At 43.5% G+C, this 26050-nt stretch overlaps 2 protein-coding genes across 2 annotated transcripts; both read right to left on the bottom strand.

The window, feature by feature from the left end:
* Nucleotides 1-3710: 3710 nt before the first annotated feature.
* LOC124470740 (sentan-like) lies at nt 3711-6432 on the bottom strand. Its single transcript, XM_047024775.1, has 4 exons — nt 6335-6432; nt 6138-6172; nt 5688-5824; nt 3711-4826 (listed from the first exon to the last, which is right to left on the bottom strand). Exons 1-4 carry the CDS (start codon nt 6409-6411, stop codon nt 4674-4676), a joined length of 402 nt encoding a protein of 133 aa, XP_046880731.1. The 5' UTR covers nt 6412-6432; the 3' UTR covers nt 3711-4673.
* An 862-nt stretch (nt 6433-7294) lies between these two features.
* On the bottom strand, nt 7295-13256 carry synpra (synaptoporin a). The gene is made up of 5 exons (XM_047025546.1): nt 13116-13256; nt 10486-10610; nt 9876-10074; nt 9220-9411; nt 7295-8814 (listed from the first exon to the last, which is right to left on the bottom strand). The coding sequence occupies exons 1-5, from the start codon at nt 13137-13139 to the stop codon at nt 8557-8559; spliced, it is 798 nt and encodes a 265-aa protein (XP_046881502.1). The 5' UTR covers nt 13140-13256; the 3' UTR covers nt 7295-8556.
* Between the last annotated feature and the right edge of the window lie 12794 nt (nt 13257-26050).

Below are 26050 nucleotides of genomic sequence, written 5' to 3'. Positions count from 1 at the left end.
ATTTTATGAAAAAAGAAATGAACAAATTGCAACAGAAACAAACTCAACAGATTTTGGATCCTCAATATGTCCTGCAGGAAAAAAAGCCCCGAAGAATCCCATTACGGGAAAGTTTCGAAAAAAGACCTATACAGCCTATTCATATAGCCTACGCCTATTCATTCTTTTTCTCACGTAAATAGGGTAAAGATTTATACCTAAAGGTGTCACCATGAAAATTACTGAGTTGATTACTTACATCAAGACAAACAAAACATGTATTACAAGTTTTTTTTAATTGTTTGTTAACACAGGCAAACGCTGCAATTAGGCATGCTAATTTGCATAAATACCACGACAGATCTAAACGTTGGGTATAGCCAGGTGAAAATGTCTTGTTGAATCTTTTTGACATATAACAGTAAAAGACTAGCTGTGTCTACTACCGCGCACTTATGCACTTCGAGGGCGCTTCACTCACAAAACCTGCAGAATTCAGGCCGAATCCCAATACTCCCCCTTACCCCTTCCCCCTAGTTTTGCGCGTTCCCGTGAGAGCTAGTGGTGTCCCAATACTCTTTTGGAGCTAGGGGAAGGGCTAAGGGGTATACACCCCTTAAAACCAAGTAAGATCGGGAGCTTACTTGAAACCTAGGGCTATGTGAAAACTGCGCTACCGGTGTTGGAATCACTTTCACTTTTAGTAGAACTTTTCACTTCTGATTCTTGATTACGTTGTACTTGCTATACTTACTAAATGCACTATATGCCAATTAATTGGCATATATAATCGTCAGGTAAATGAGAATAGCTACATCATTTTACAAATGTAGGCTATATAAAAAGGCCCCTGCTCACAGGTCCCTCCTTACATAATTCAACTTCTGTTTCCCTCTCAGTAAACTACTAGCCAAACAACTGCTTTGTGTTTACAATCATATCCATTTTATAGATCCTGCTTCCCACAGCCTAGTTTGTGTCTGCCAACTTGCCATGTACAGTGCTTGGTTTTAGTACCTGATAAGCCAAGTCTGGACCTTCCCTTTGTGAATGGCTAGTGAAAAACATCTAATAAATGATGACATTTTGATTAGTTCCATCACATTTATTTTTAACAAAAAACTATAATGATATATTTAACAAAAGGTAGAAAAAAAGAAAGAAAGTGATCTTTAAATGAGAGTTTTAACAAGTTTGAGGCTTGATCATGACAACAGGTCAGGGATGCATATTCCTCTCAGTTGGATTTGAGAACAACACTGATGGAACCATCTGAGGCAGCTGTCACAGCCAACCTGAGATTTTAGATAAACATTAAGATTAATTTGTGGAATGATAATGAATGATCAAACATTAGGAATGGCAAAAACTGGCACTGTCACCTATAATAACATTACCGCCTATACAAAGAAATACCAATGCTTCATTATAAATGTGTCTATTAGTGAAAAAAGTATTGTATTCAATACCATTTGACAAGCTATTACCCAGTTAGTGTTGCCAGCCATATTGTCCACATCCTGGGGGTGTGTCTATTGTTATAATCCCAAAATATGAGGGGGGGAGGATTTCGGCAGGTATGAAAAACAGTGTTGCCAAAATCCCACTCCCCTTCTAACTTTTACATTTATGCAACTAGTATCAAAAGCTTTTTATGATACACTCTACAGGGCATGAGGAGCCACCCAAAATTATTTTGGGGTGTGTCAGATATTATACTCCCAAGATATGGGGGGGAAGGATTTTGTCAGGTAGGATGTTATCCACCATCATCCCTGTGCCCAAAAAGCCAAGACCAACAGGACATAATGACTACAAACCCGTCGCCCTGACCTCTGTGGTAATGAAGTATTTTGAGCGCCTGGTGCTGGCACACCTCAAATCCATCACAGACCCCCTCCTGGACCCCCTGCAGTTTGCCTACAGTTTGCCTACAGAGCCAACAGGTCTGTGGATGATGCAGTTAACATGGCCCTCCACTTCACCCTACAGCACCTGGATTCCCCAGCATCCTATGCCAGGATCCTGTTTGTGGACTTCAGCTCTGCCTTCAACACCATCATCCCCTCCCTGCTTCAGGACAAGCTTTCCCAGCTGAACGTGCCTGATTCCACCTGCGTAGGGGAGTGGGATTCTGCGGGGGAGTGAGAATTCGGTCCAATACCGGCAACAATGGCGACCAAATCATCCAGAGAGTCCGATAAATGTTATATTATCGGCTTAATTAATTGATAAAAAAATTATGACAGTCTTGTTTTGTGTTATATACAGTCATGAACATATATATTTGCAACCATTTTCCTAATTGAAACGTTTCTAAAAATCGCTAGTTTGGTACGTTAATGTTACAGTTCTGAATTGCACAACAGTCCCGCATTTCTTTGACTAGCATGTCTACAGTTCTAAGTAAACTCCAATAGCAGCGAATTTCGTTTAATATCAGTGCATAACGCTACTTGCTTTGGAGATATCGATACGTGCTAGATGACGTACCTGTAACCAAGTGGCGTCCCATTTCCTAGGGCTATGTAGCCCCTTACCCCTTACTTTCGAGGGCTAGGGGTAAATTAAGGTAGCCTGGCTGCCAGCCCAACTTCTCCCCGCCCCAAAAAAATTTGGTCGGGAAGTTGGGTCTGGAGGGTCTCGTATTGGGGACCAACTACAGAAAACCAGAATCTGGGCGAACCAATTAAATTGCCAGGGCGGGCTTATACGATGATGGACAGATGATCAAGAGTAACGTAATCACCCACGTCACAAAAGAGCGCTTAAGTTGAATTCGTTTTGAACAAACATGGCTACCGCTGGAGATCTGGGATGTTATGATTCTGCCATCGAGTCTGTTTTAGAAAACATCGACAGCGCATTAATTTTGAAAGAGGAACAGAGAGACGCAATCAAGGCATTTGTCAATGGAAAATATGTTTTTGCCGTCCTTCCTACGGGATTCGGTAAAAGTTTAATTTATCAGCTGGCCCCGATGGAGTTGTAATGCTAAACGGAGAACTTGTTCGTATATGCATTGCCCTTTATTGTTTCGCTCAAAAAGGTTGACCGTGTGAAGAAGTACTCCCCCTACCCTTAAATTAATTTTACAACACCGGCAAAAATCGTTTGTATTCATTCTTCAAGCATACTTCAAGTCTGCTTGCAGTTTAGTCAGTAAAGATTTAGCTGCCTCTCAGTTTAGTTCTGTTGACAACAACTATGCCGCGGCGCTTAACATACGTCACATACTCTGTTGCTCTGATTGGTTGTAGATCTGTCCAATTGAGCGAAGAGGCATTTGTTTTCCAGGCTCGTTTGAAACACGCCTCGTAGTCAAAGCCCAACGGAGAGTTCTCAGACTCATATTCTGACTAGAATTATGAGTATGACAACATCAGGCTAAAATTAAGGGGAAGGGGGAGTATTGGGATTCGGCCTCAGTGCACTGAAAGTACCCGGATGGCGCACTGCAAACGGTCCAAAAAAACAGTGTACAACGATGGACCATAGCGATGGACACTACTCGCCCTAAACGGGCGCCATCTTGGCTACGTAGCGGAAAAGGAGGAGCCCTTTCGGCAGCTTTTTTCCACTTGAGTGGAGAAGCGCGTTCATTTTGGCAGGTTTTGCGGGTGTCGCGAGCAGATTTGCGTCCGTACTCCACCAAGTGTTTAACGTAAGTGTTCCATTTGAGACAGCACTTATCAGTGACGGAGTGCACTGAATATGTAAGTGCACTGTTTTGCAGTGCACTGTATTGCAGTGTAGGCTACTTTGTAAAGTGCGCGGTAGTAGACACAGCCTTAATGTTAAGGTCTGAATGGAACCCAAGTCTACCCACAAACATTATTATGCAGCGTTTGATCATGTTACCCCCAATTTTTATTTATTTATTATTAATACAGTTTTTGTTTGTCTTACAGTAATCAACTCAGTAATTTTCATAGTGATATCTAAAGGTTACAAGTTTTAGCCTATTCACATGAGAAAAATAATGAATAGGCGTATGAATAGGCTATATTTGGGTCTTTTTCGAAACTTTCCCCTCATGGGATTCTTCAGGGCTTTTTTCCTTGCAGGACACATTGAGGATACAAAATCAGTTGAGTTTGCTTCTGTTGCAATTTGTCTTAGGTTGACCAGCATTTTGGCTTAACATGACTGGACTATAAGGCCGTGTTTCTCAACTGGTGGGCCCCGACGCGAGCTGGAGTGGAGAGGGTCACAGACAGGGTCATTTAAAAGGTCAAACTTTTCTTTACCGAAGGTAGTTACCAAACGTACGATGGTGCGCTTTTATTTTGAAATGTGCGTCTCGAACACAAATGATTACTGCACGATTTATTTTGTGAAATAAATTATAATGGTTCGGAAATTCAATTATTTTTGTGTTGTGACTTAATGACCAAGGCCAAATGAGGGTCCTGAGATTAGACCAGTTGAGAACCACTGCTCTAATGTTCGAGGCCTACGTTGGCATGCAAAGCAAAGGCATTTCCCTCTTGGTCTAACAGACATCATGCTTTTGTTTTTACATGTTACTGTAAGACAGGAATTGTCCCTTTAAATATTGTAACATCATCGAGGAACATAAAGTGAAAGCCAAAGCTACATTGACACTCATTTTAAAATGCAATCTCCAAATTTAGGATATCTGAATATAGAATCGGATCAGACTCCTGATCCGGTGGCTCCTTTGGGTGATTTTACAGTGCAGCTCTATGGATATCTGGAAGCAGATCGGATGTGACAGTGAGACTGATGATGAAAAGCAGGAAGTCTTCCAGACCGATCTTCTTTTCTCCATCTGCCTCCAACTCCCCAAAGATCTCCTTGTATTTTGGTTTAATCTCTTGACCCTGCAAGAAAGGTTTAGAAGTATTTAAGATTGAGCTAAACTATTAGGCCACACATATTACACACATTGAGATTCAGTATTCCAAACCTTGATAAATGCCTCCAAAATGCTTTGATACATTAAAAAAGATATCAAATAATGACATCAAATAATGTGTTTTGGTGAGGCAGTGTGATGGTCTAGCAGAAAACATCCCTCTCCTGTGACAGAGAGACAATGCTACAGAGTTAATTTCTCTTTACCAGTGGAGCAGACACACTAACAGCCCACAAAAGACAAACCTGAGAAATATGCAGTACACACCTACCAACACAAGGGGACCCTCTTGTTCACCAGAAAGGATTTACATTTTAAAGAAAGACCAATACGATCCAAGTAAGTTTGCACCTAGTCACAAGAACCAGATTAAGGAAAAATGATAGTAAGAATAACAAATGGTCAGGAAGTAATTGAGAAATCCTGCGGTCTGGCAGTGAAAAGGTGTAGTAGACCAGCATCAGGGTAGCCACAGCACGGCTACTGCAGTGAGGACATTTACATTTAGTAGACGCTCTTATCCAGAGTGACTTACAGTAAGTACAGGGACATTCCCCCGAGGCAAGTAGGGTGATGTGCCTTGCCCAAGGACACAACGTCATTTGGTGTGGCCGGGAATCGAACTGGCGACCTTTAGATTACCAGCCCGATTGCCTGACCACTCAGCCACCTGACTCCCTAGTAAAGGCCTGTGATGGAATATCTGCATGTTCTCCCAGGTTAAAGCCTAAGGTTAAAGCCTCAGGTTAAAGCCTCAGGTTAAAGCCTCAGGTTAAAGCCTCAGGTTAAAGCCTCAGATTAAAGCCCCAGGTTAAAGCCTCTTTACCCTGGTGAAGGCCTGGAAGTGTGTCAGTAACAGGTCCCGGACCCCAGCTCTGCTGAGTCTGCCATCCCGCTCTGAGGTGTAGAAAACCAGAACTATGGTGGCCACAGCCCTTTCCAAGTCAACAGAACCAACCAGAGCTATGGAGAGAGACAGAGAGAAAGATTAGGAGAGAGAATCAGAGAGAAAAAAAGTGTGAATCAGAGAGCAATTTTGGGGGGGAATTGCAGGTGTTTGTGTGTGTGTGTGTGAGAGAGAGAGAGAGAGAGTGGCTGTGACTATGGTTTGCAGGAAGGAGAATCAAAATAGAAGAGTAGTTTTGTATGTGATTATGGAGACCAGTCAACAGAATATCTCGGTACAAGGTATTTTACTTGTTGATTACAAATGTGGCTCCCTCTATTTCATTTATGTCATTGCAAATTATCGTCGCATTTGCCACTTCATTTGTACCTTCAATGGAGGATAGCTGTTTCTCTGTTACCACCCTGTTTGAACAAGTTAAGAGCAGATGGCATTTACAATACCAGTGTAACCAATGTATCCAGTACACTAAACATAACTGATCACAGTCACACAAATACATACGAGACGGTATTGTACAGTTTTCACATTGTCTTTATGTTATTATCATTGTCAGTGTTCTGTACCTTTTTCGTGAGTTGTTGGAAGTTGTAGTTACCATTGTTTTGCTGGTATTCTTTGCCGTTGATGGTGATCCACCCATTATTATCGACTTGGATTTATGTTACTTGGCAACAGGTACACACACACACACACACCCCCAACATTGAAGCTATGAAAGTTCTTGGACATGGACGCCTATTACGACTGGGATTGCTTTAATTGAAATACTCAAATGAGTAAATTTGATCATCAGAATCACATTCCCAAATTAAATAGATTACAACAGTCAGATAGCTTTTATTCCTCAGCCTGGTGGAAATGACTGGGCAAGCACAACAACAATGCATTATTGCAGATTGATAGAACAATGGCTCCTAGTGGTTAGACACTGACTGCTCTCTTCTTCAGGTTGTTTACCATGTCCTGATGTGGGTTTGTGATAGATTGTTTATTGTTTGCTTGCTGGTATTCCTCTGGATCATCCGTTTTCACGACCCATTCATAAATATAATGTGGCATACCACATGCCAGGGCAATGGGCCTGTTCTCGTACTAAGTCCTACACAGTGTAAATAATATTACCATTGGTGGTACATTTTGAACATTGGTCGTACTTAACACACCGTTACAAGGAAACGAAGGGCAGCTAAGCCGACTGCTCAGTGTATGGGGCACATAGCATCAGAACATCTACCTGACAGATGCTTACAGACCAGGGAATGGCTCCCGTGTTACCATGGCAACCATGCTGCTGTGTTTCTGGTTGGGTGGGTGGGGAAGGGAGGGAGGGAGGGGGGCTGAGGGAGTGATAAGCTGTGTCTAGGACATTGGGTCATGGGTCATGGGTCAGGGTAGAGCTTTACAGGATGACTTGGGTACCATGATGTAGTGTCTCAGGTGTAAATAACCACTCACCACTGGTATTTGTGCTGATTTGCAACACCTTTTTCAGATTTATTCAAAATATCTTCCACACTCAGTAATCATGGACAGTATGCAATACAATAACATTTTCATTATAATGTAACAGTGACACAATAGTGACTACTTACATGACATTGACATGACAATCATTTTTATTATTTATTTATTTATTTACCTGGGTAATGCAAGCCACATGCTTTGGAGTTCAAGACACAGGGTTGCACAATTCATGAGCATCAATGTTAACAGACATTGATCCGTGACAGTTTTACTTACATATACTTTCAAAAGTTGTACAAACCTGAATGATTGAATATACAGAGTTGGGAACAGAGAAACCCCAGTATGAAGCATGTTCAGTGATGGGGACAGAGGAGACATGATCTAACTCACACAGGAAAAGAATCTAGCTTCCTTTGGCTCTTGTTCCTGGGCTCTTGTACTTCAATGCACTGTCAGGTTGTGTATGAAATTCATCTCACAGTAGCCTGAGCACGGCATAGAAAAACGATTTTCTGATTTGAAACTTTAGCAGCCATATGTAAACAGAGGACAGACCCTTTATATTTATTAAACATTCATTCAACACAAACTGCCAACCAACAAAAGGACAAGAATTTGGCTTCCCATGTGCCATTAAATGTTTCTTGAATTATTACTAAATGGGAATGCTCTGGGATCAAACTGGGTTGTTTGTAAAAAAAAAAGAGTTATTTTTAAAAGAAAATACAAAAGGACAGAGTGGAATACCAAACTTTCAATTAAGAGATCAAATTCTGTCAATTGTGTTTAATTGGGAGGTGCCCACACAGCCATAGATAGGTACACACAGCACAACTTCATGCAATTAGTCAACACTTTAGAAGAATACAAATGTAGACCACATTTTGTCCTTGTGAGTGAGACCAGTCTGAAACTTTATGAACAGATGGTTGCTTAGCACCAAGCACAGAAACAAACAGAAACATAGCAGGCAAGCAATACAACATTAAGTAAAGCAGAATATGAATAAAACAGAACTGAGGACTACCATATGTCTATTCTTTTGTACAATACTCATCACGACTGCACCAGTTGACAACTGCATCATTTAACAAATCACTTCCTTTGTCACCAGAAAAATTTGCTACCTATGAACTGCATGTTTGGACACACAAAGATAATCTTTTTGCACAAACATTACACCAATAATATAATATATCAGAAGGTCAAAGTGATTAACCCCTTGTCCCGTTTCCACTTCTTTTCACGTTAACACCTCTATTATCTCTTTATTGAACTTGCCCTGACAGAAAGGAGTGGTGCCAATCAAAATGCACAGCTACATTTGATTGGAGTAGGATGTGGGACCGCCCACCTGGCTGTATTCTGATGCCTGCTCCAAATCCCCCTGACCACTGTAGCTTCCTCCTGATTGGTCGAAGCTGCCCTGGTTATACGACTGCTGGTTACAGGTCCCCGGCTGTTTCTCTGTTGTTCCGCCAGGGTACCTCACTGCGCCCCCCTTGTGCCAGCCGGTCTCCTTGAAGACAAACCAGATGTTTCCAGCCCAAAGCACGAAGTTTAGGAAGCCAAAGACCTGGGTGAGAGGATATTGACAAAAATGAAAGATAAACAACATTTCTGGTGAAAATTAGATAATTCACAGGGATTTCCGCAGAAAATTTGTTAGTTAAGGTGGTAGGGTGAGGTTTGCCTGGGGGGGGAGGGGGGGGGGGGATTCAAAGGGAGAAAACAGGACATAGTAACACAGCGGATATCGCTCATTTTACATCATAGTTAAGGCGGCTGGCGTGTGTTTGCCGCCTTAACTGCAAAGTGCTGCGGGAAACCCTGATCCAATAAGCGGTCTACATATGAACCTGTCTAAACAATGTTTGGGACCAAATTGCATCATCGCGAAAATGACCTTTTATCTTGCTCTTTCTTTATTAGAGCAGATGTGTGTGTTCATGTGTGTTGTTGTGTGTGTGGCTGAGCCTACCACTGAGGTGTTGAGGCCTGACCAGCGAGGGCCTTGCACTGAGCCACACTTGTTGGTCATGACCTTACAGGCGGACATGAGGTCCTGCACCTCATCGGGGTCTGTGGCCACCTTCACGTCCGACAGCGCCTTGGCCCAGGCTGACGAGCTCACCAGCCACATGAAGGAGAACACCACCGTCACCACAAAGTCCTGGATGGGTTGGACACAACACAGGCACACTGGGTGGTCTGAGTGCTGATTGGAGCAAAGTGGCCTGACATTTACTTAATTACATGAAATTTTACATGAATTTTGCAGACACTTTCATCCAAAGTGACACATTTTGAATATAATGGAAACAACAGCTTCAATGTAGCAGAGAGTAAAGGCCTTTCATGCTTACACACTGCCTCCGAAACCTTCGTCCGTCCCAAAAAAGTTTGGATTGAGTTTGATTTTTTGCGTTTTCGCATCCATAGCCAGTATTTTGACAATTCAGAGCCACCAAATTTTTTGGCTGACAATTACGAAAATACGCATACAAACATTTCGCACTCAGTGTGCAAAGACCTTAAGTGATTGCAAATAGTCCTTTCTCGAGTCTGTACTGCGTCCACTGGCAGATGATTGACACCAGAGAATGTTTATCTTAAGGTCAAAGGTGAAATACTGACAATGAGGGGGCCTCTGTTGTTCTCACGGTACTTGTTCTGGAAGAAGATGTAGACGACGGTGGCCATGAGGGAGTAGAGGAAGGCGAAGACCGCAATGGTGACAAAGAACTCTGCAGAGGAGGAGAAGTCTCCGATGAGGAAGAGGCGCTCCCGTCTCATCCCCTCACACAGGGGCGCCTCGAACCAGACCTGGTGTAACCTGCCAGAGGGGACAAGTGTCAGGTTACACACTGATGCAGACGTCTCTCTCTCTCTCTCTCTCTCTCTCTCTCTCTCTCTCTCTCTCTCTCTCTCTCTCTCTTTCTCTCTTCCTCTCTGTCTTTCTGTGTCTGTCTCTCTCTGTCTCTTTCTCTCTCTCTCTGTCTCTCTTTCTCTCTCTCTTTTTTCTCTTTCTCTCCAAATCCCACACACATACATACAACCTTGCCAATACCTTTCAATAGCAATTAATGTGTTCATTTAGCAAAGGAAAAGCAAGTACAAAACATCTAATTAAATTTTTTAGCTAACCTAGCCTTTCTATCCACATGCAGATACACAGCTGAATTCGGTACTAATAAAAAATATCATACAGACACTGGGATCAAGAAGGGTTCTTTGCCTGTCAGACCTGAAAGGATAGCCAAAGTCAATGGCGATGCTGAGGTTGCTGTTGGTCCTCTCCATGCAGTCCACACTAACCCGCAGCTGCCCAGTGTAGCCACCACATGTTGCAAACGCAAAGATAGCAAAAAGCTGTGGAAGGACACAAAATAAGGAAACAGGGGAGTCAGGTGGCTGAGCGGGTAGAGCATCGGGCTAGTAATCTGAAGGTTGCCGGTTCGATTCCTGTCTTGCGCACATGACGTTGTGTCTTTGGGCAAGGCACTTCACCCTACTTGCCTCGGGGTGAATGTCCCTGTAATTACTGTAAATCGCTCTGGCTAAGAGCGTCTGCTAAATGACTAAATTCTAAACAAAATGTCTGATGTCAGTCAGGTGTCAGTAAACTGCACGTGACAGAGTGACGCACCTGAGTTTCGGTCTTTGACAGGAATACATACAGAGATGAACTAAAAGATGTTCTCAGTCAAATCATTGTGTGTGTGTAGTTTATGTACTGCTCAGACAGCATCTGATGTGGTAAATATGGTGGATGGACACACACAAACACATTTACATACTGTATAAGCAGACACACACACACATGTACACACACACACACCCACAGCAACGCAAACCTCTAAGCATGTCTTGAAAAGCTACATCTTCAAAGATTTACTTGCAGTAATTTGAGTATGTAAATATCTACCCTTGTCCAACTCAACGGACTCAACTCAACAGACTGTTACTCTGACCTCAAAAGTGTGAATGTGGATTAAAGTATTTGAACACCAAACAGGCCCAGGGAGACTCAATTATGTTCTAACCATAGACAAGACAAGGCATAGTAAAAAGCTAATTACAGTCAACACTGCATGAACCATCTGATTATTTGGGCAGTTGGAGGAGGCGTTATTGTGATTGCTTAGGGCACAACAAACAGAGATTAGCCCACACACAATGGATTAATTTGCCCAGTTATTTCCTATCCATTACATTTCCACAGTGACTGTTAAATAAGCGTAAACATAAACACCAAGCTACGTGCTGTAATCCTGCCTGAAGTGTGATCAGTGTCTAATAAAACTGTCCACACGAAGGAATTTTCAAAAAAACTGTTGTGTGGCACTTACAACAGAATGGTGTAACAACCTTTCTTCCTGTTTCCCAGCCCGTTTCCCTGCTTGTCAGTCTACCTGCCTGCATGCCCATCTGCCTGCCTGCTTGCCTGCCGGTTTGTCTGTCTATCCATCTGACTGCAAGAATAGTCTGAGTTGACACCCGCAACCTCACCTACTTTTAAGGAATGGAGAAGAAAGAAACTCCAGTTTTGGCCTTGGTGGAATACTCAATAGCCTCATGCTGAAAAGGTTAGGGCATTCACTGCTCGCCTGTGTAGGACATATCGAACGTATGGTTATGTGGAGGCCGAGAGCAGAGGAGTAAGGTCTCAACCCCGCTGAGAATTAGAATTCCTTTTTTTTGCCTGTGACTCGGACATTATTGCTCATGTGTTAAACGGTAATGTGAGCACACACATTGCTCCCCAATAGACACTACTGCTGGTAGTGATGTAACCACAAAAGAAACCTGTGCCACTTTTTGAAAACCCATCTGAACGCCATGTGGGGGAGGTATGAAGACAGCAGGCATTATATGGAGGTGCATTGACTCACTCTACCGTATAAAACACAGAACTGGAATTGTTGCTTTTATTGAACCAGAATCCCAGAGAGATTGCTGCAGTCATCCACACAAAGCACCAGTCAGTTGAGCCGGTGGCTAGATAGGGAGGCCGGTCTCCCAATGACTCAGACAGACATGTTCCTCTGGTGTCAGATGACCTCATCATCATGCTGACTCTGAATCATTTCTGGACATTATTATTCTGTTTCACCAGGAATACGCACAATACAGCCTCACACTGTCCTACAGGTGGCCGTAAAGACCCTAGACATGTCTGACAAATGAAAAAACGACCTTCCTACACACACACAGGCATGCTCTCACACATGCATGCGCCCAAGCACGTAAGCACACAAGTATCTGCAGGCCTTTGTTCTGTGCTCACAGACCGTGTTGACTACAATCTATCTATAGAGATCTAGAAATAATGATCATGCAGCTAGACCAGCTACAGTGCCAGACACTCTTAGAATCATAGTGATAGACACTGCTCATACCCACATACTCCAACACATCCCTACATCCACTGCCAGTAGGAGATGAATGGTCATCATTAACAGAGGGATTTGGTTGCGCAGTAATTGTTACTGCACCTACTTACTGTCATCACAAATTGTGTTCAAGGATGAGAAGTCCTTTTAGCCAAGATATTCACAGATACATCAAAATGGAGATGACAGGAAAGAGAGGAAGAGAAAAAGAGGGAAAGAGAATGGGAGAAGAAAAGACAACTTCACTCAAGAGTTTTTCTTCCTGAGCATATAAGTGACCGCTTTCCAATGTATCATACATCTGACCAACTTCAACAACCGCAATTCACTACACTGACTATCAATGATTAAGCAGAGAGCACTCAAAATAGTTCTTTTCAGCTTTACTGAAAAGCTGTCGGTGTGGTTATTTCAGCAATGCTTTCGAATCTTGACCACATTCAATACACTGCAGTATGTTCAGTAAAAAAAAGTAACTCACCGGAGCAAATATAACCATACACATTTAAAAAAGAGAAAAAATAATCCAGTTTTGTCAGATAACACTGTTTCTGGTAGATCTCTCTCCCATCCTGATAATGAAGCCGAGGGAAGAAGATGCTCTCCAAAGCCTGAACAGCAGTTTGTGTGTGTGTGTGTTTGTGAGTCTACCTCTCACTCTCGCTCTCTACCTCCCAGTCTCCCTCTCCCCCACCCTCCTTCCCACAGTAAAACAAAGACCACAGAGAGGGAGACGTGCTTCTGAAAGGATTCTACGACAATGGACAAATTCAAGGATCATGTTCTTTGGCAACACATTCTCCAGTTACCACTAGAAAAGACAGTCAAATCATAGTGGCACAGACGTGAGAATACACACACACATCTGCACATTCACATAAACAAAACTGCTTTGTTACTTAACTATCTACAAATCTAGCTGAATGTATAGCCATATACCAGACTGTGCCAGACTGTGCCACGTTATGACAGAGCCCACGTTATGACATTATTTACCAGCCTACTGAATCATAATCCCTGAAAAATACCACAAACTGGTATTTTGAGAACTTACCTGTCAATGTGAACTAAACCAGACAACATCTCCTAAAAACACTGGTCTACAAAAGTTGGTTGGTTTGGAAGGACATTGTCATCAGGCTCTGAAATGTTGGATTTAACAAATCCACAAAGCCACCATGGAAACCCAATTCCTCCTAGCTGCTATTCGATAAGTTATAATTATTTCTTCCACCCACCCAGGCCTCAAAAATTACATTACATTTATGCATTTAGCAGATGCTTTTATCCAAAGAGACTTCCAAGACAGTTTTACAAAAGTGCATAGGTCACTGATTATAACAACGAGATAGACCCAAACATTGCGGGTAGCCAAACATGAAGAATATATTGTGAAACCAAATAAGTCCCAAAGGGAAGAACAATAAGAGCATGTAGTTAGACAAGTTGCAATTAAACAGCAAGAACCTCAAAAGTGCAAGAGTGTACCTGTGGAAAAAGCAAGCAACAATAATACATTTCACAGCGAGTACAATCATTTTAAGACAGTTACAACAAACCAACAAGTCTGTCAATAAGAGTCATTGTGATCCTGGGGGAAACTAACATCAGGTCCAGCCAATCATTCCTAAGTGCCGTTGTACTCTAGTCATCTAGTCAGTGTCTAGGGCCAGAGACACACACCATGAGCCATAGGCAGCAAAGTTGATTAACTGCTCCCAAGGTCCCAACTACACTAGTAAACTAAATGTCAATACCAACAATATTCCTGCTCTGACACTGTTTGAATGTTCCAGTTGTCAAAGAGCAAGTTGTCACATAAGCAATGAGTTGTTTAAACAGAAAGGACAAGTTTCTTATACAGAAACGTCAGTCCTATTGTTGTCACATTGTAGAGGACTTCAGAAGGCAGTCCTGTGTACAGTGTACAATGTTGGGTTTACATAAAAAAGAACTGAGAAAGTTCTAGTAGCAACTTGTGTTGCCTCTGAAGCTGGAATTAATGGTGTCTTACTGATACTACCTGAGAGTATCTGCAGAAGTTAGTGGATAGAGACAAGCATTGCTGCAGTTAAATATCGCAGAGCTCCCTACTTCCAAAAAAGAGAATACAATCAAAGTTTCTGCAACAGCAATGATCAATTGCAACAAGCATTCCAAAGTGAAAACATTGAGTTTAAATCCCATTTAAATACATAATATTGTAACAACAAACACAGAAAGGTGAAAGAATCGTGGCTTGAATGAGCCATGCTGGTCCTTCCCCAGAGCAGTAATACACACATTCTCAAACACACTGTTAGTGCATCTCAAGATGTTGACAGGAAAACCTTTGGCAGCTTTAATGAGACTTTTGAACGATGCCTCTGTGGTCTCCAGCACAGAGCCTTGTCCTCCCTCAAGGATGAGTTAGATAGACTCCAAACTCAGCTTTCATCGTCCTCCTTAATCAGGGTGGAGACATGACCCCTGGAAGGTTTAGACAGGCTTCCGACCCACTGAAAAAACACTATCACATTGTGAGCTGTCACCTGCCATCCAGCCTGTGTCTGTTCTGCCCATGGCCACTGCGGCAGGTGGGAGGAGAGCCTGTCTGCAGGGAACCCTCACTAAGGAGCAGTGGGGCCAGGCGGATCTACCAGTGTGACACCAGGACCCATACAACACACAGGATAATGGACAGTACTGCTAGTATTATCTGCAGGAGAGATGTCCCTTGTGGTGTGTGTGTGTGTGTCATGTGTGTTTCTCCTTATCAGTGTTTGTGAGACATTGAAAGCATAGCTCCCCCCCTTAGTTCCCCCTACACCTTGCCATTCCTCTAAAACAGGATATCAGATCTCCGTTTGGTGGTTTAACACGGCTAGCCTACATCAAGGGCATCTGTTGCTCACTCCAGCTGACTACAGGCAGCAGCTTCCTGGCTCCCCCAATGACAATGTGTCAGTTGTTCAGACATGGAGACTGGAAGGGTTGCTGTGCTGCACGTAGTTACTTGATGCTCTGGATCGAAAGACTCTGACATCTATCTACTACAAACCCACTCGGCACGGAGCCATATTCTAAGGAGACATCATTAATGTGCTAGATGAAGGCGCGGTGTAGGAGTTGCGCTGAAACTTTTGAGGGTAAGCCAGAACTTCTAGATTGTCCTCCTTAACCTCTTCAGCTCCAGGGGAGGCTGTTTCTGTGGGCACACACACAAATGACTTGCTCATATTTGAACATTGGGATGAAGTATTTTGCACTGTCGTAAGTGTTTTATGTGGTCACTGTCTCAAGATCTGGATACATGTCCCTTGCAGGTTGTCTGCCATGTTGCTATTCTGAGTCCATAGTCTCAGTGGATGGAAGAGAAGAAAAAAACTAACAGGTTATTGACACTTTACACTTCAAGAATGTGTGCTCAATTAATTTATCAAGCCCTTGCCACTGGCTTATCCACAATGAAAGCAAAAGTGCTGTCGAGCTCCCTTCCCAATTGTGGTCCTTCTCTCTGTCTCTCAGCACACACACCATATTCTTCCCTCCATTTTCATTCCCTCCAAGTCCATTTTCCATATAAAGCTCTTAGCCTACAGGCTGCTCAAAACGCTGATAACCATAATCAGAGCTGACACCTAGTTAGCATGCAGCTTCGGTCCAACATTACAGGCAGCTGGGCAGCTGGCTTGTCAACAGAAGGGGAGAATATGCTATGGTTTCAAAAACTCTCTACTCCTGAAGAGGCTAATTCAATATGGTCAACCATTAACAGATTATTCAAGATGACCTCAGCCAGGGAACGTGTGCGTGAGCAGAAATGTGAACATGCAGTCACACACATGTACGCTGCTTCTGTTATGTACATGTACACCGTGATCATCTTCAGGGAACATGTAGGCCTACGGTACGTCAGAGTGAGCACTGCATGTCGGAGAGAAATAACCTTTCCCAATGTGTTCCTCATATGAGGTGGAATAAATGAACCTTATCTTATATATATCTCATAAATGAGGGTACAACCCATCATGTAATGCTTGCCCTAACTGGCCAGCATTTCTTATTTAAATCATTGTAACAATCCCTGAGACCAAAAATATATTTTAAACATGATGTACTTGGTGTAGTGCTAAACTGACGTGAATTTTAAGTGCAGTGGTTGCTAAATATACAATTCTAAAGCAAACTGAGGAAAATGTTTTAGTCGAGAGACGTGAAATTGTCAGAATAATGCTACACTTATTATCCTGTAAAATACTTATTGTGTATTATTTAATGTTACTCATTTACTGTTAAGTGACAAACAAGATAGGGGTTCGACTAACACAGTTGGTCTCTGCCACCTTGTGGTCATATAAGAGAATGAAAGAACCAAGTGTGAGAAGATACTTCCTCACTGACACACAGCAGCCTCTCTGAACGACTAGTGTAGCCTATAATGGGTAGACTGACAGGCTGGTTCTGGCTGGGTAGCAGCAGTGTTTAGCGGGTAGACTGACAGGCTGGTTCTGACTGGGTAGCAGCAGTGTATAGTGGGTAGACTGACAGGCTGGTTCTTACTGGGTAGCAGCAGTGTATAGTGGATAGACTGACAAGCTGGTTCTGACTGGGTAGCAGCAGTGTATAGTGGGTAGACTAACAGGCTGGTTCTGGCTGGGTAGCAGCAGTGTATAGTGGGTAAAATGACAGGCTGGTTCTGACTGGGTAGCAGCAGTGTAGCCTATAATGGGTAGACTGACAGGCTGGTTCTATCTAGATAGCAGTAGTGTATCAGAGCCAGTGGGTGGAGAGTGGTAATGGAGCTCTAATTGGTTCCTGGTTACACTACTGGCTGAGACTGCCTTATCTCATCTCCCCCAATAATGAACAAGTTGCTCACATCAATCCACCCCCTGCTTCTTGAAGGTTGTGTGTGTGTGTATGAGTGTTGTTCGTGCACGTGGGTTGTGTGTGTGTGTGCATACATGTGTCTGTATGACCATTTTCCTGAATCATGAGCATGTAACTGAAGAATCCCACTCGCATGGCATCAGTGTACAATTCATTCATATGACGTTAGCGACCACTTAAACAAGACATATCATTCTTCAAGACTCCTGTTTATCTTTTTTACAAACGTTGGACTATGGGAGAATATGTAGCATGCGAGAGGATAACTAACTGTAAAAACCCACTTTGAGGCCTTCACCATCAGCCCTGTACGAGTCTAGCATTACCACTCCTCTTCTGCTCTCCTTCTGTCTCTCTGTCAGCTCGGTCTCTCCTGGTCCTGGGCTCCATATGTCTGCTAGCTGATGTGGAATGTTCTGGCTGCTCCCTGGGGTGGTGTGACAACGGAGGAGGACAGGCTGTGTCGAGCACAGACATGTAGAATGCTAGGCAGCTAGAATGCTAGGCAGCTAGAATGCTAGGCAGCTAGAATGCTAGGTTGCTAGGTTGCTAGGCTGCTTGGCTGCTAAATTATGCTGAGGTAAACAAAGCATGAATAGGCTTAACAAGCCTGAGTCAGAATCAAAGCAAGGATAAAACATATATACTCTTTTAAATGAGGTGCTACAGTAGGCGATACTGTATGCTTACAGTTTGCCAAGCACAAATATAAAACATATCTGCTTTTAAGAGCTTTCAACTATTGCGATATTGACAGCAGTCACGTTGAGTGGGATTTCTCAGAAGCAAACACAGACATGCACAGAGGCATTCAGTAAACAGGCTGATATGCAAATGAATTCACGTGCTTAGTCACATGCATCCAAAATCATATAATTCCACACTTACTTTAACATGCATATACAGAGATATACAGAGAGAGAGAGAAAGGAAGAAAAGCATCCTAACCCTTCATTATTAGAAATCTCTCTCCATCTCCCCTCTGCCTCTCTCCTTTCCTCCTCTCCCCCTCTCCCTCTCTCCATCCCCCTTCTCCCCCTCTCCCTCTCTCCTCTCCCCCTCTCCTCCTCTCCCCCTCCCCCTCTCCCCCTCTCCCTCTCTCCTCTCCCCCTCTCCCCCTCTCCCCCTCTCCCCCTCTCCCTCTCTCCATCCCCCCTCTCCCTCTCTCCTCTACCCCTCTCCTCTCCCCCTCTCCCTCTCTCCATCCCCCTTCTCCCCCTCTCCCTCTCTCCTCTACCCCTCTCCTCTCCCCCTCTCCCTCTCTCCATCCCCCTCTCCCTCTCTCCATCCCCCCTCTCCCTCTCTCCTCTCCCCCTCTCCCTCTCTCCATCCCCCCTCTCTTCCTCTCTCACCCTCTGTTTTTCTCTCCTCTCCCCCCCACTGTTTTGCCACCCTCTCCCTGTCCTCCTCTCTCTCCTGCAGCTGCCTCCTCTCCCTATGATTTGCGGAGGTTTAGCCCTCTGGTTTCTGGCGGAGGTCTTTGAACAGGCGAGCGTGGCATTGTGGAGGGGAGTGTGAGCTAAGCTCCACGCCCATGAGTGTTTATCAGCCTCTCCCAGCTGGGCTCCTGGGAGCGGAGGGGGGGAGAGGAGCAGGGACACAGGCTGGGCTGGAGGCATGGATATACTGTAGGCTGCAATGGAGCCTGGTCATGATACTGGTAGGAAGGGAGGTCTGGTAGAGGTGCTGGAATCAAGGCTAGGGTGTGATGGGAGCAGGGATAAATGTGCTGGAGGTCAGGAAAGAAGATGACATATATCCAGAACCGTGGTGATCAAACTAGGGCGTATTGATCTCATTGGAAGATGAGAAACAAGGGGTTGAATACATCCATCATGCTTCAAGCTAAAAGAGTTCAATTATCCAGCCATCTATGCCAGTGGGTCTGGCCATTTAAACTATAAGAAACATGAGACTTGCAAAGAGAGAAATCAGTAGATATCAAATGGTATATAAGAAAAGATAGAAAGCATAGATGGAAAAAGGAAGTTAAAAAAGAATGAGGGAAGGATGAAAGGCGTCTCAGAGAAAGAGTATCGGAACGAACGAGGAGTCAGGACAGAGCGAGAGCGGAGGAGGGGAGGAGAGAACGAAGCCGACGACTTCAGACGCCGCATTCATCCTCAGAGCTCCACCGACAAGCTCAGAATGTCCTGCAATCAAAGCACTGATCAACGACACACTTACCGTTCGCCCAGGCAACAAGGACTGGGCCACCTGCTCTATTCAACAAATCACATCTCAGTGTGAAGAGACTGCGCCTTGAACAAATAGACCCTCCCCATCCCCCTTTCCCTCCCCCAAATACCACCACTGCCTGTGAGAAATCTAGGACAGTCTTTATCAAGAGGCAGAGCATCAAGAACCTCCCTGCAGCTCATTAAATGGTTTTTATCCACCATGATAATACCAAGCGTCAAATAAGGGCCCTGGAACCACAGAGTGCTGGTAATGCGACTCAGACTATAAGCCATGAGGTTGGATTCAGCGCTGAACAGGGACATTCATCCCACTTCCTGCTCGCCTGCTCTCGACGCCCTCTTCAGCCACACACTCCTGCTGAGTGTGTGTGGGTACGTGACAGAAACGGCCCCTCTTCAGAACGTACAGTACACAACACGACGCTGCGCATGATCCACACAGCAGTGTTTTCATGCTGTGTGTGATTCTGTGTGTGTGTGTTTGTGCAGGCTTGTTAGTGTGCACGTTTGTATGTGTGTGTATAGGGTAAAAATATCTCTCTCTTCACTCATGCAGAAGCAGTAGTCACAATCCACAGCCCCCCTCCCCACCCTTCTCACTACCACCACCACCCCTTCCCCACTGTCCCTCCATCCCTGTAACATGACTGAGGCTTACGCCAGCTGCATAAGTCTACAACAGCAGCAAAAAAAACTACATAAAAGTGCCAAAATACTCTATATTGGTTTTCCATTGACTGGTGGGTGAATACACATTTTTGTATATTAAATGGTCTGTCTGTGACTACAATTGTATTGAGTAGTCTCTTAATCTGAAAAGGCGTTAAAACCGATTGCTGCACGATAAGTGTCTAAGTGACATAACTGGCACAACACGCTCATGTGAACACAGCCTCATCAAGGCTTCGTGGTAACAACACTGCACAATCAGGAGCTCTAGTAGTAGCTGATCTCCCTGCGTGGGGAATGCTTCATGCCCAGCAATGCCTGGACTCTCTCCCCCTCTCTTTCTCTCTCTCCATGTAAGCTTGACTGACCAGCAGCAGGCAGAAAATCTCAATTTATTTTTGTAACAGTGTTTCTTCATGCTCCTTTTCTCCCTGTGGGGTTTCCATGGCTACTTGGTCAGGTGACCTAGCTGGAGTCCGTCCTTTGCCCTGCGGTGGCTGTCAGAGTGGTTATTCAGCCTTGGCTACCCAACGGGAATATATGATCCAACTGAGTTTGTGTGTGTATGATTCTGCATGTGTGTTTATACTAACATGTGAATTGGCCTCTGCCACCCATCGTAACCACTATGAGTTATGTGTGTGCGTTTATGTGCATGAGAGTGTGCGTTTGGGTTTGAGAAGGGAAAGTATGTAGTAAGTAAGCATTGAGTGTGTGTGTTTGAAAGAATAGTAGCCTAATTAGGTTTGTGCATATGTCAGAAATTGCAAGTTTACACTTGCAGTCTTGACTCAGGTTGCACAGGGTGAGTTGGGTTACAGCAGTCCGGGGGGGGGGGGGGGGGGTCTGAGTCACCATGGAGACTAAGGTGTCTGGAGAGCTTGGGCCTTGTGGTTAGTCTGGCCAGATAAGAGCTCAGGTTTGCGTGGACATTGTCTAAGACAAGTTTAGAAGCTCTCTAATGCCTCTGGTTGGAGATTCAATTAAATTCAACATTTGCATGTGTGCCTCTGTGTGATCAACATCTCAGACAGGACCCATGAAGCGAAAGAAAGACGTCTACAGTAGATGCGTTCCCAAGGGACGTCTAATCTCTTTTAACCAATCCTCCTGCTTTAAACAGCCGTGTAATTAACTGGAAGGCCATTTGCTTTCTGCTGCATTACCTCATAGCTACGAAGCAGTTTGGCCCCTCTCCCCCACTCTTCTCACCCCGGACATGGGAGAAGGGCTGAGGACTCTCCTGCAGTGAGTGGATTCTTGACATTTTGACCTTGAAGCTCTTGTTCTGTACAGAAGCGCGTTTGACATGGCACAGTTGGGTGAAATAATTGGCTTTTGTCATTCTCAAAAGCATTAGGTGTTCTCAAGTAGGGCTCTGTATTCATGCCACAGGAGACACATACACATCACTCATAATTGGCACAAAGGAAAACTGACTCAAGATGAAGGAATTGTAGGACAATACATCTCACACACATACACATGTCAGTCAATAACACACACACTCGCACACAAATACAGCACACAAACACATAAACTCTCAATTGGAATATTCGTGCACGGCTTCTGCATGAATACCGTGAGGACAGAAGCTTACAGCTGTTTGGAGGATTCTCTGCCAGACACTGACACTGTGCCAGAGAGACCCATGACAAACACACAGACTGACACACACACACACACACACAAACACACACTCTCTTTTACTATCTATCTCTCTTTTCTCTCTAAAGAAAAATAAGTAAATGGCAATACAGATCTACACACATCCTCCAATGTCAAAGCATTTGTAAACAAGCTCAACTGACAGCAGCAGTCATCTGTGGGTTTCACAAGGTGTCAGAGCAGGATTTCTCTACACAGCCAAGGATGACAGCCAACATGTTTAACATAGATTACTCATGACCCACCGGCATGTCGGTTTAATTTATGTCTGTATCTCAGCGAGATGTACCTTCTGTGGGATCATCTTCATGGCAACTAATCTGATACTAGGGCAGCAGAAAGACAAATGTCTGACAGACTGTGTTCATTCATGGAAATGTCTGTCCGAGGCCTGGGTTGAACTGAGAAGGGGCCAGAGAGTGACTGACAGCCAAACAAGGAAGCTCCAGACAACTATCTAGGTCTTACAGAGAGACATAATGAGGAACTTCTAAAAAACATTGCTCCATCTTAAAATATACTGACCCCTATACTCACATGGTTTCCTGTGAATTCTGAGGGAATTGTAGAAAAACTAAATAATTTGCCTTCATATCACTTTTACTAACAATGAGACAATTGGGCTGCATCTTGTATGTTCCCACATGATTTCTTCAATGTCAGCTAATCACAGACTGTGACACCCTGAGAAATTCTGTCTACCTACCCGCCACTCATCTCCGAGTACGAAAAGGGTTTGTTTTCATTTATTTTATATTGCAGAGCAGTCAGAAACGTTTTACACAACTTTGCATTCTACATGAATACATGTGAATGTGAACACTCTGTAACTGTAAGCTTCTGGGTGAGCCACAGTGTTCTCCATCACCTGTGCCTCAGTCCTCTGCCTCACTGTGACATGGTTCTGTGTCACTGCCTCTGACCCACTCTCACCACCAAATTGTGTGTGTGTGTGAGAAAGTGTGTCTTTTTGTGAAATATATGACATGGTTACTGTTCCAGGCAAATCCCTGGCACACATACACACACACATACACACACACATACACACACACATACACACACACATACACACACACATGCACACACACATACACACACACATACACACACACATGCACACACACATGCACACACACATACACACACACATGCACACACACATACACACACACATACACACACACATACACACACACATGCACACTCAAACACACTGTGATGTGATTTAGCATGTCGTTATCAAACAAATGGTGCTTTGGATCATCTGCCTGCTTTTTTAGGCTGACCTACAAATATCAGATAAAATCTTCCTCACACCAGTGTGGCTGTCCTACCTTGCAGATCCTCGTCAAAACAACAAGTTTGTTTAAACACAATAGACTTTATGGCTAGTAGTGCTTAGGTCCCAATATTCCTGTACATGTTAAGCCCACTTGACCACAATACAAACATATTTTCAACTCCATATGCTTTGCACACGGTATTTTTCAGCCTGCTGCTCACATCTAACCAAACAATGTACACCACTTCAAGACACCTACAGCTGACCTAGGGGATAGAAGTAAACACGGTCACATATTCAGAATCCATCAAAATAAAAAAAGGTTTGCCAACATCTGAATCAGTCCATGGAGTACTGATTCTATCGTTCAAAACCCATGCCCTTAATCAGTGTCAAAATCCACTAAATCAGGGGACAGCTAAATTATATATCAGTGTCTACTAGTGTCAGTGTCACATTAAGCTAAATAAATACTACTTGTAGATTTAAAACAACAACAAAAAATCATGCCCACAGTTCTGTCATAAATTGGTAGTTCATTACGTAAACTTGAGCCATTTGGTCACGGTTAAGCGGTTTGTTCACGCACTGATTGATCATGTGCTTGGGACGGTCCCTTTCCGGAGAAAGTGGAATATCCTACATTTAAAGCAATGGTTAAAAATGGTGTAATCGAGGAGCTATAGTAACTGAATTAGAATTGTAGTCTAATTCTAAAGCACCCTGACCCCTTTGGTATGTGGCATCAAAGGCACAAATATGAAAGCGCACCAAGGTTGAACGCAAAAATGTAGGCTAAATAGCCTGTAACTATGGAATGCATAGAACTAACGGCAAAATACAGTCAACGGGAACAAAAATATTACCTACTCCATTGAACATAAATAATAATATGAAGTTATTCAGGCAAAAACAACAAATTATTAGAAATGTGACCCAACTACTTACCCATTCCAAAACGCGGATGAAACCAATAGGTAATTTAAGCACTTGGAATGTCCCGACCGAAACTATCTAAAAAACAAACGCAGACACACAAATACATAGGAGTTATGAAAACACGTTTTAATTTCCACTGTAAACATGCAGGCTTCAATTAGTCCATTTAAGGCACTTGTAACAGACAATATTTCATTCACATTAAAAAAATACCTGATTAGCGGTTTCCATTTTGTGATTAGTTTTTATGTTGTCTTGATTCGTTTGAGGTAAACAAACACCCAAATGATCCCAAACCGATTGATGTCTGCTTCATGCGCGTAACGGGGACTCTCGGCTCTAATTGCCACTCCATACGGAAAAACCCGAGCTTGCATCGCCGTGTTGTAAAATGAAAAGCAGCATAGAGACAGGCAGGGATTGGCTTTACGAAGATGAGCGATTGCTTCATTATTTTACAATTGGATAACATTATTTTGTAAATTTTCCATTTAAGCTACACACATTTTATTTTTCTATCGTAGGTAGTCTCATTAAGTAGCCCCATATGCTGTTATGTTTATATATTTGCACTTTTTCGCCATGATTTATTCATGATCATGCGTGTTCTGTCGATTTGAAACACTTTGTTTCGGTCATCCTGCTGTGCGTAAATCCACGTTTACGTGGATTTCACGTCCACAGCATTGTTTGTTAACCTATGCTCTGTTGATCTGCCACAGTTTTCAGCTTCTTGTAGTTTGCCGCTAGTGTTGGGTCTTTCTTTAAGAACGAGGGATTTATTATATGTCCAACACATTACGTAATCATTACATGCACGTGGATGGGCGACGACTGCCCAAAGACCTTACATTAGTCTCAAACATTTAGTCAAGCTCTTTGATAATTAGATGACTTATCAATCGTGCCACCAGTCAAGATCACTCCTCGCTGTATGAGAGACCGAGGTGTGTATGAGGACACACTGCTTTTAACATTATTTAATCAACTCCACGTTTCCTATTAAATAGCCTATAGGTACCAGCTGAAAAGTTTAAGTAAATCCGTCCAAACATTAATGAGATAGCCCAGCGCACATGGCCAAATGGAAATGTAACTAACAGTTACGTAATGTGGAGCGTAAATGTCACAACTTTTCTGAACTGATGTTAACGCCACAGGCCGGTGTAAACGATCTGGTGAAAACAGGTTTTGCTTCGGTAGATTTATCAAAACATTGATTGTGTCTTCTAATGTGAAGCACGCGTTTTTAGTTGATCTTTCTTTGTTGATCTAATGATCCCTCGCTGTGCAAATGCCATTCCTAGCCAGCCCGCTGGAGGTTCTTGAGCAATTTGTCATGTAATTAGCCTAGTGAGGCAGAGCAGAGCAGAGCGAGCTGGACCGAAAACTCAGTGGTCTCCGAGTCTACTTCAGTGATGACAATCCCAATACAGTGAAGTGAAATCTAGGCTGACAGCGTAGCTAATTTTACAGCATCTCTTCTCACTGCCCCCACTCTCACTCTCTCTCTTTTTCCCTCCCTCCATCCCTCCCTCCCTCCATCCATCCCTGACTGAAGTGTTTTCTTTCAACGATTAGGAAACTGTTTGATCTGGTTGGCTAATTTCTAACAAGAATGAAAAAATAAGTGAGCAGGAAGAGTAGAATCTCTCATGCCTGTTTTATCAATTTTTTAGGATCTGTTTCTCCTCGTGAGCCTAGGCAGAGGCATGCAGAAGCCTGTTTTGGGTAACACATGCTGTTTACAAACCCATCCCTGAGCCACCAAAGCTGTCAATC

This window comes from Hypomesus transpacificus, chromosome 9 (genome assembly GCF_021917145.1).
Source record: "Hypomesus transpacificus isolate Combined female chromosome 9, fHypTra1, whole genome shotgun sequence".
NCBI classification, from domain to species: domain Eukaryota; kingdom Metazoa; phylum Chordata; class Actinopteri; order Osmeriformes; family Osmeridae; genus Hypomesus; species Hypomesus transpacificus.
Note: the sequence above shows the minus strand (reverse complement) of the source record. Positions and strands in the feature narration are given on the sequence as shown.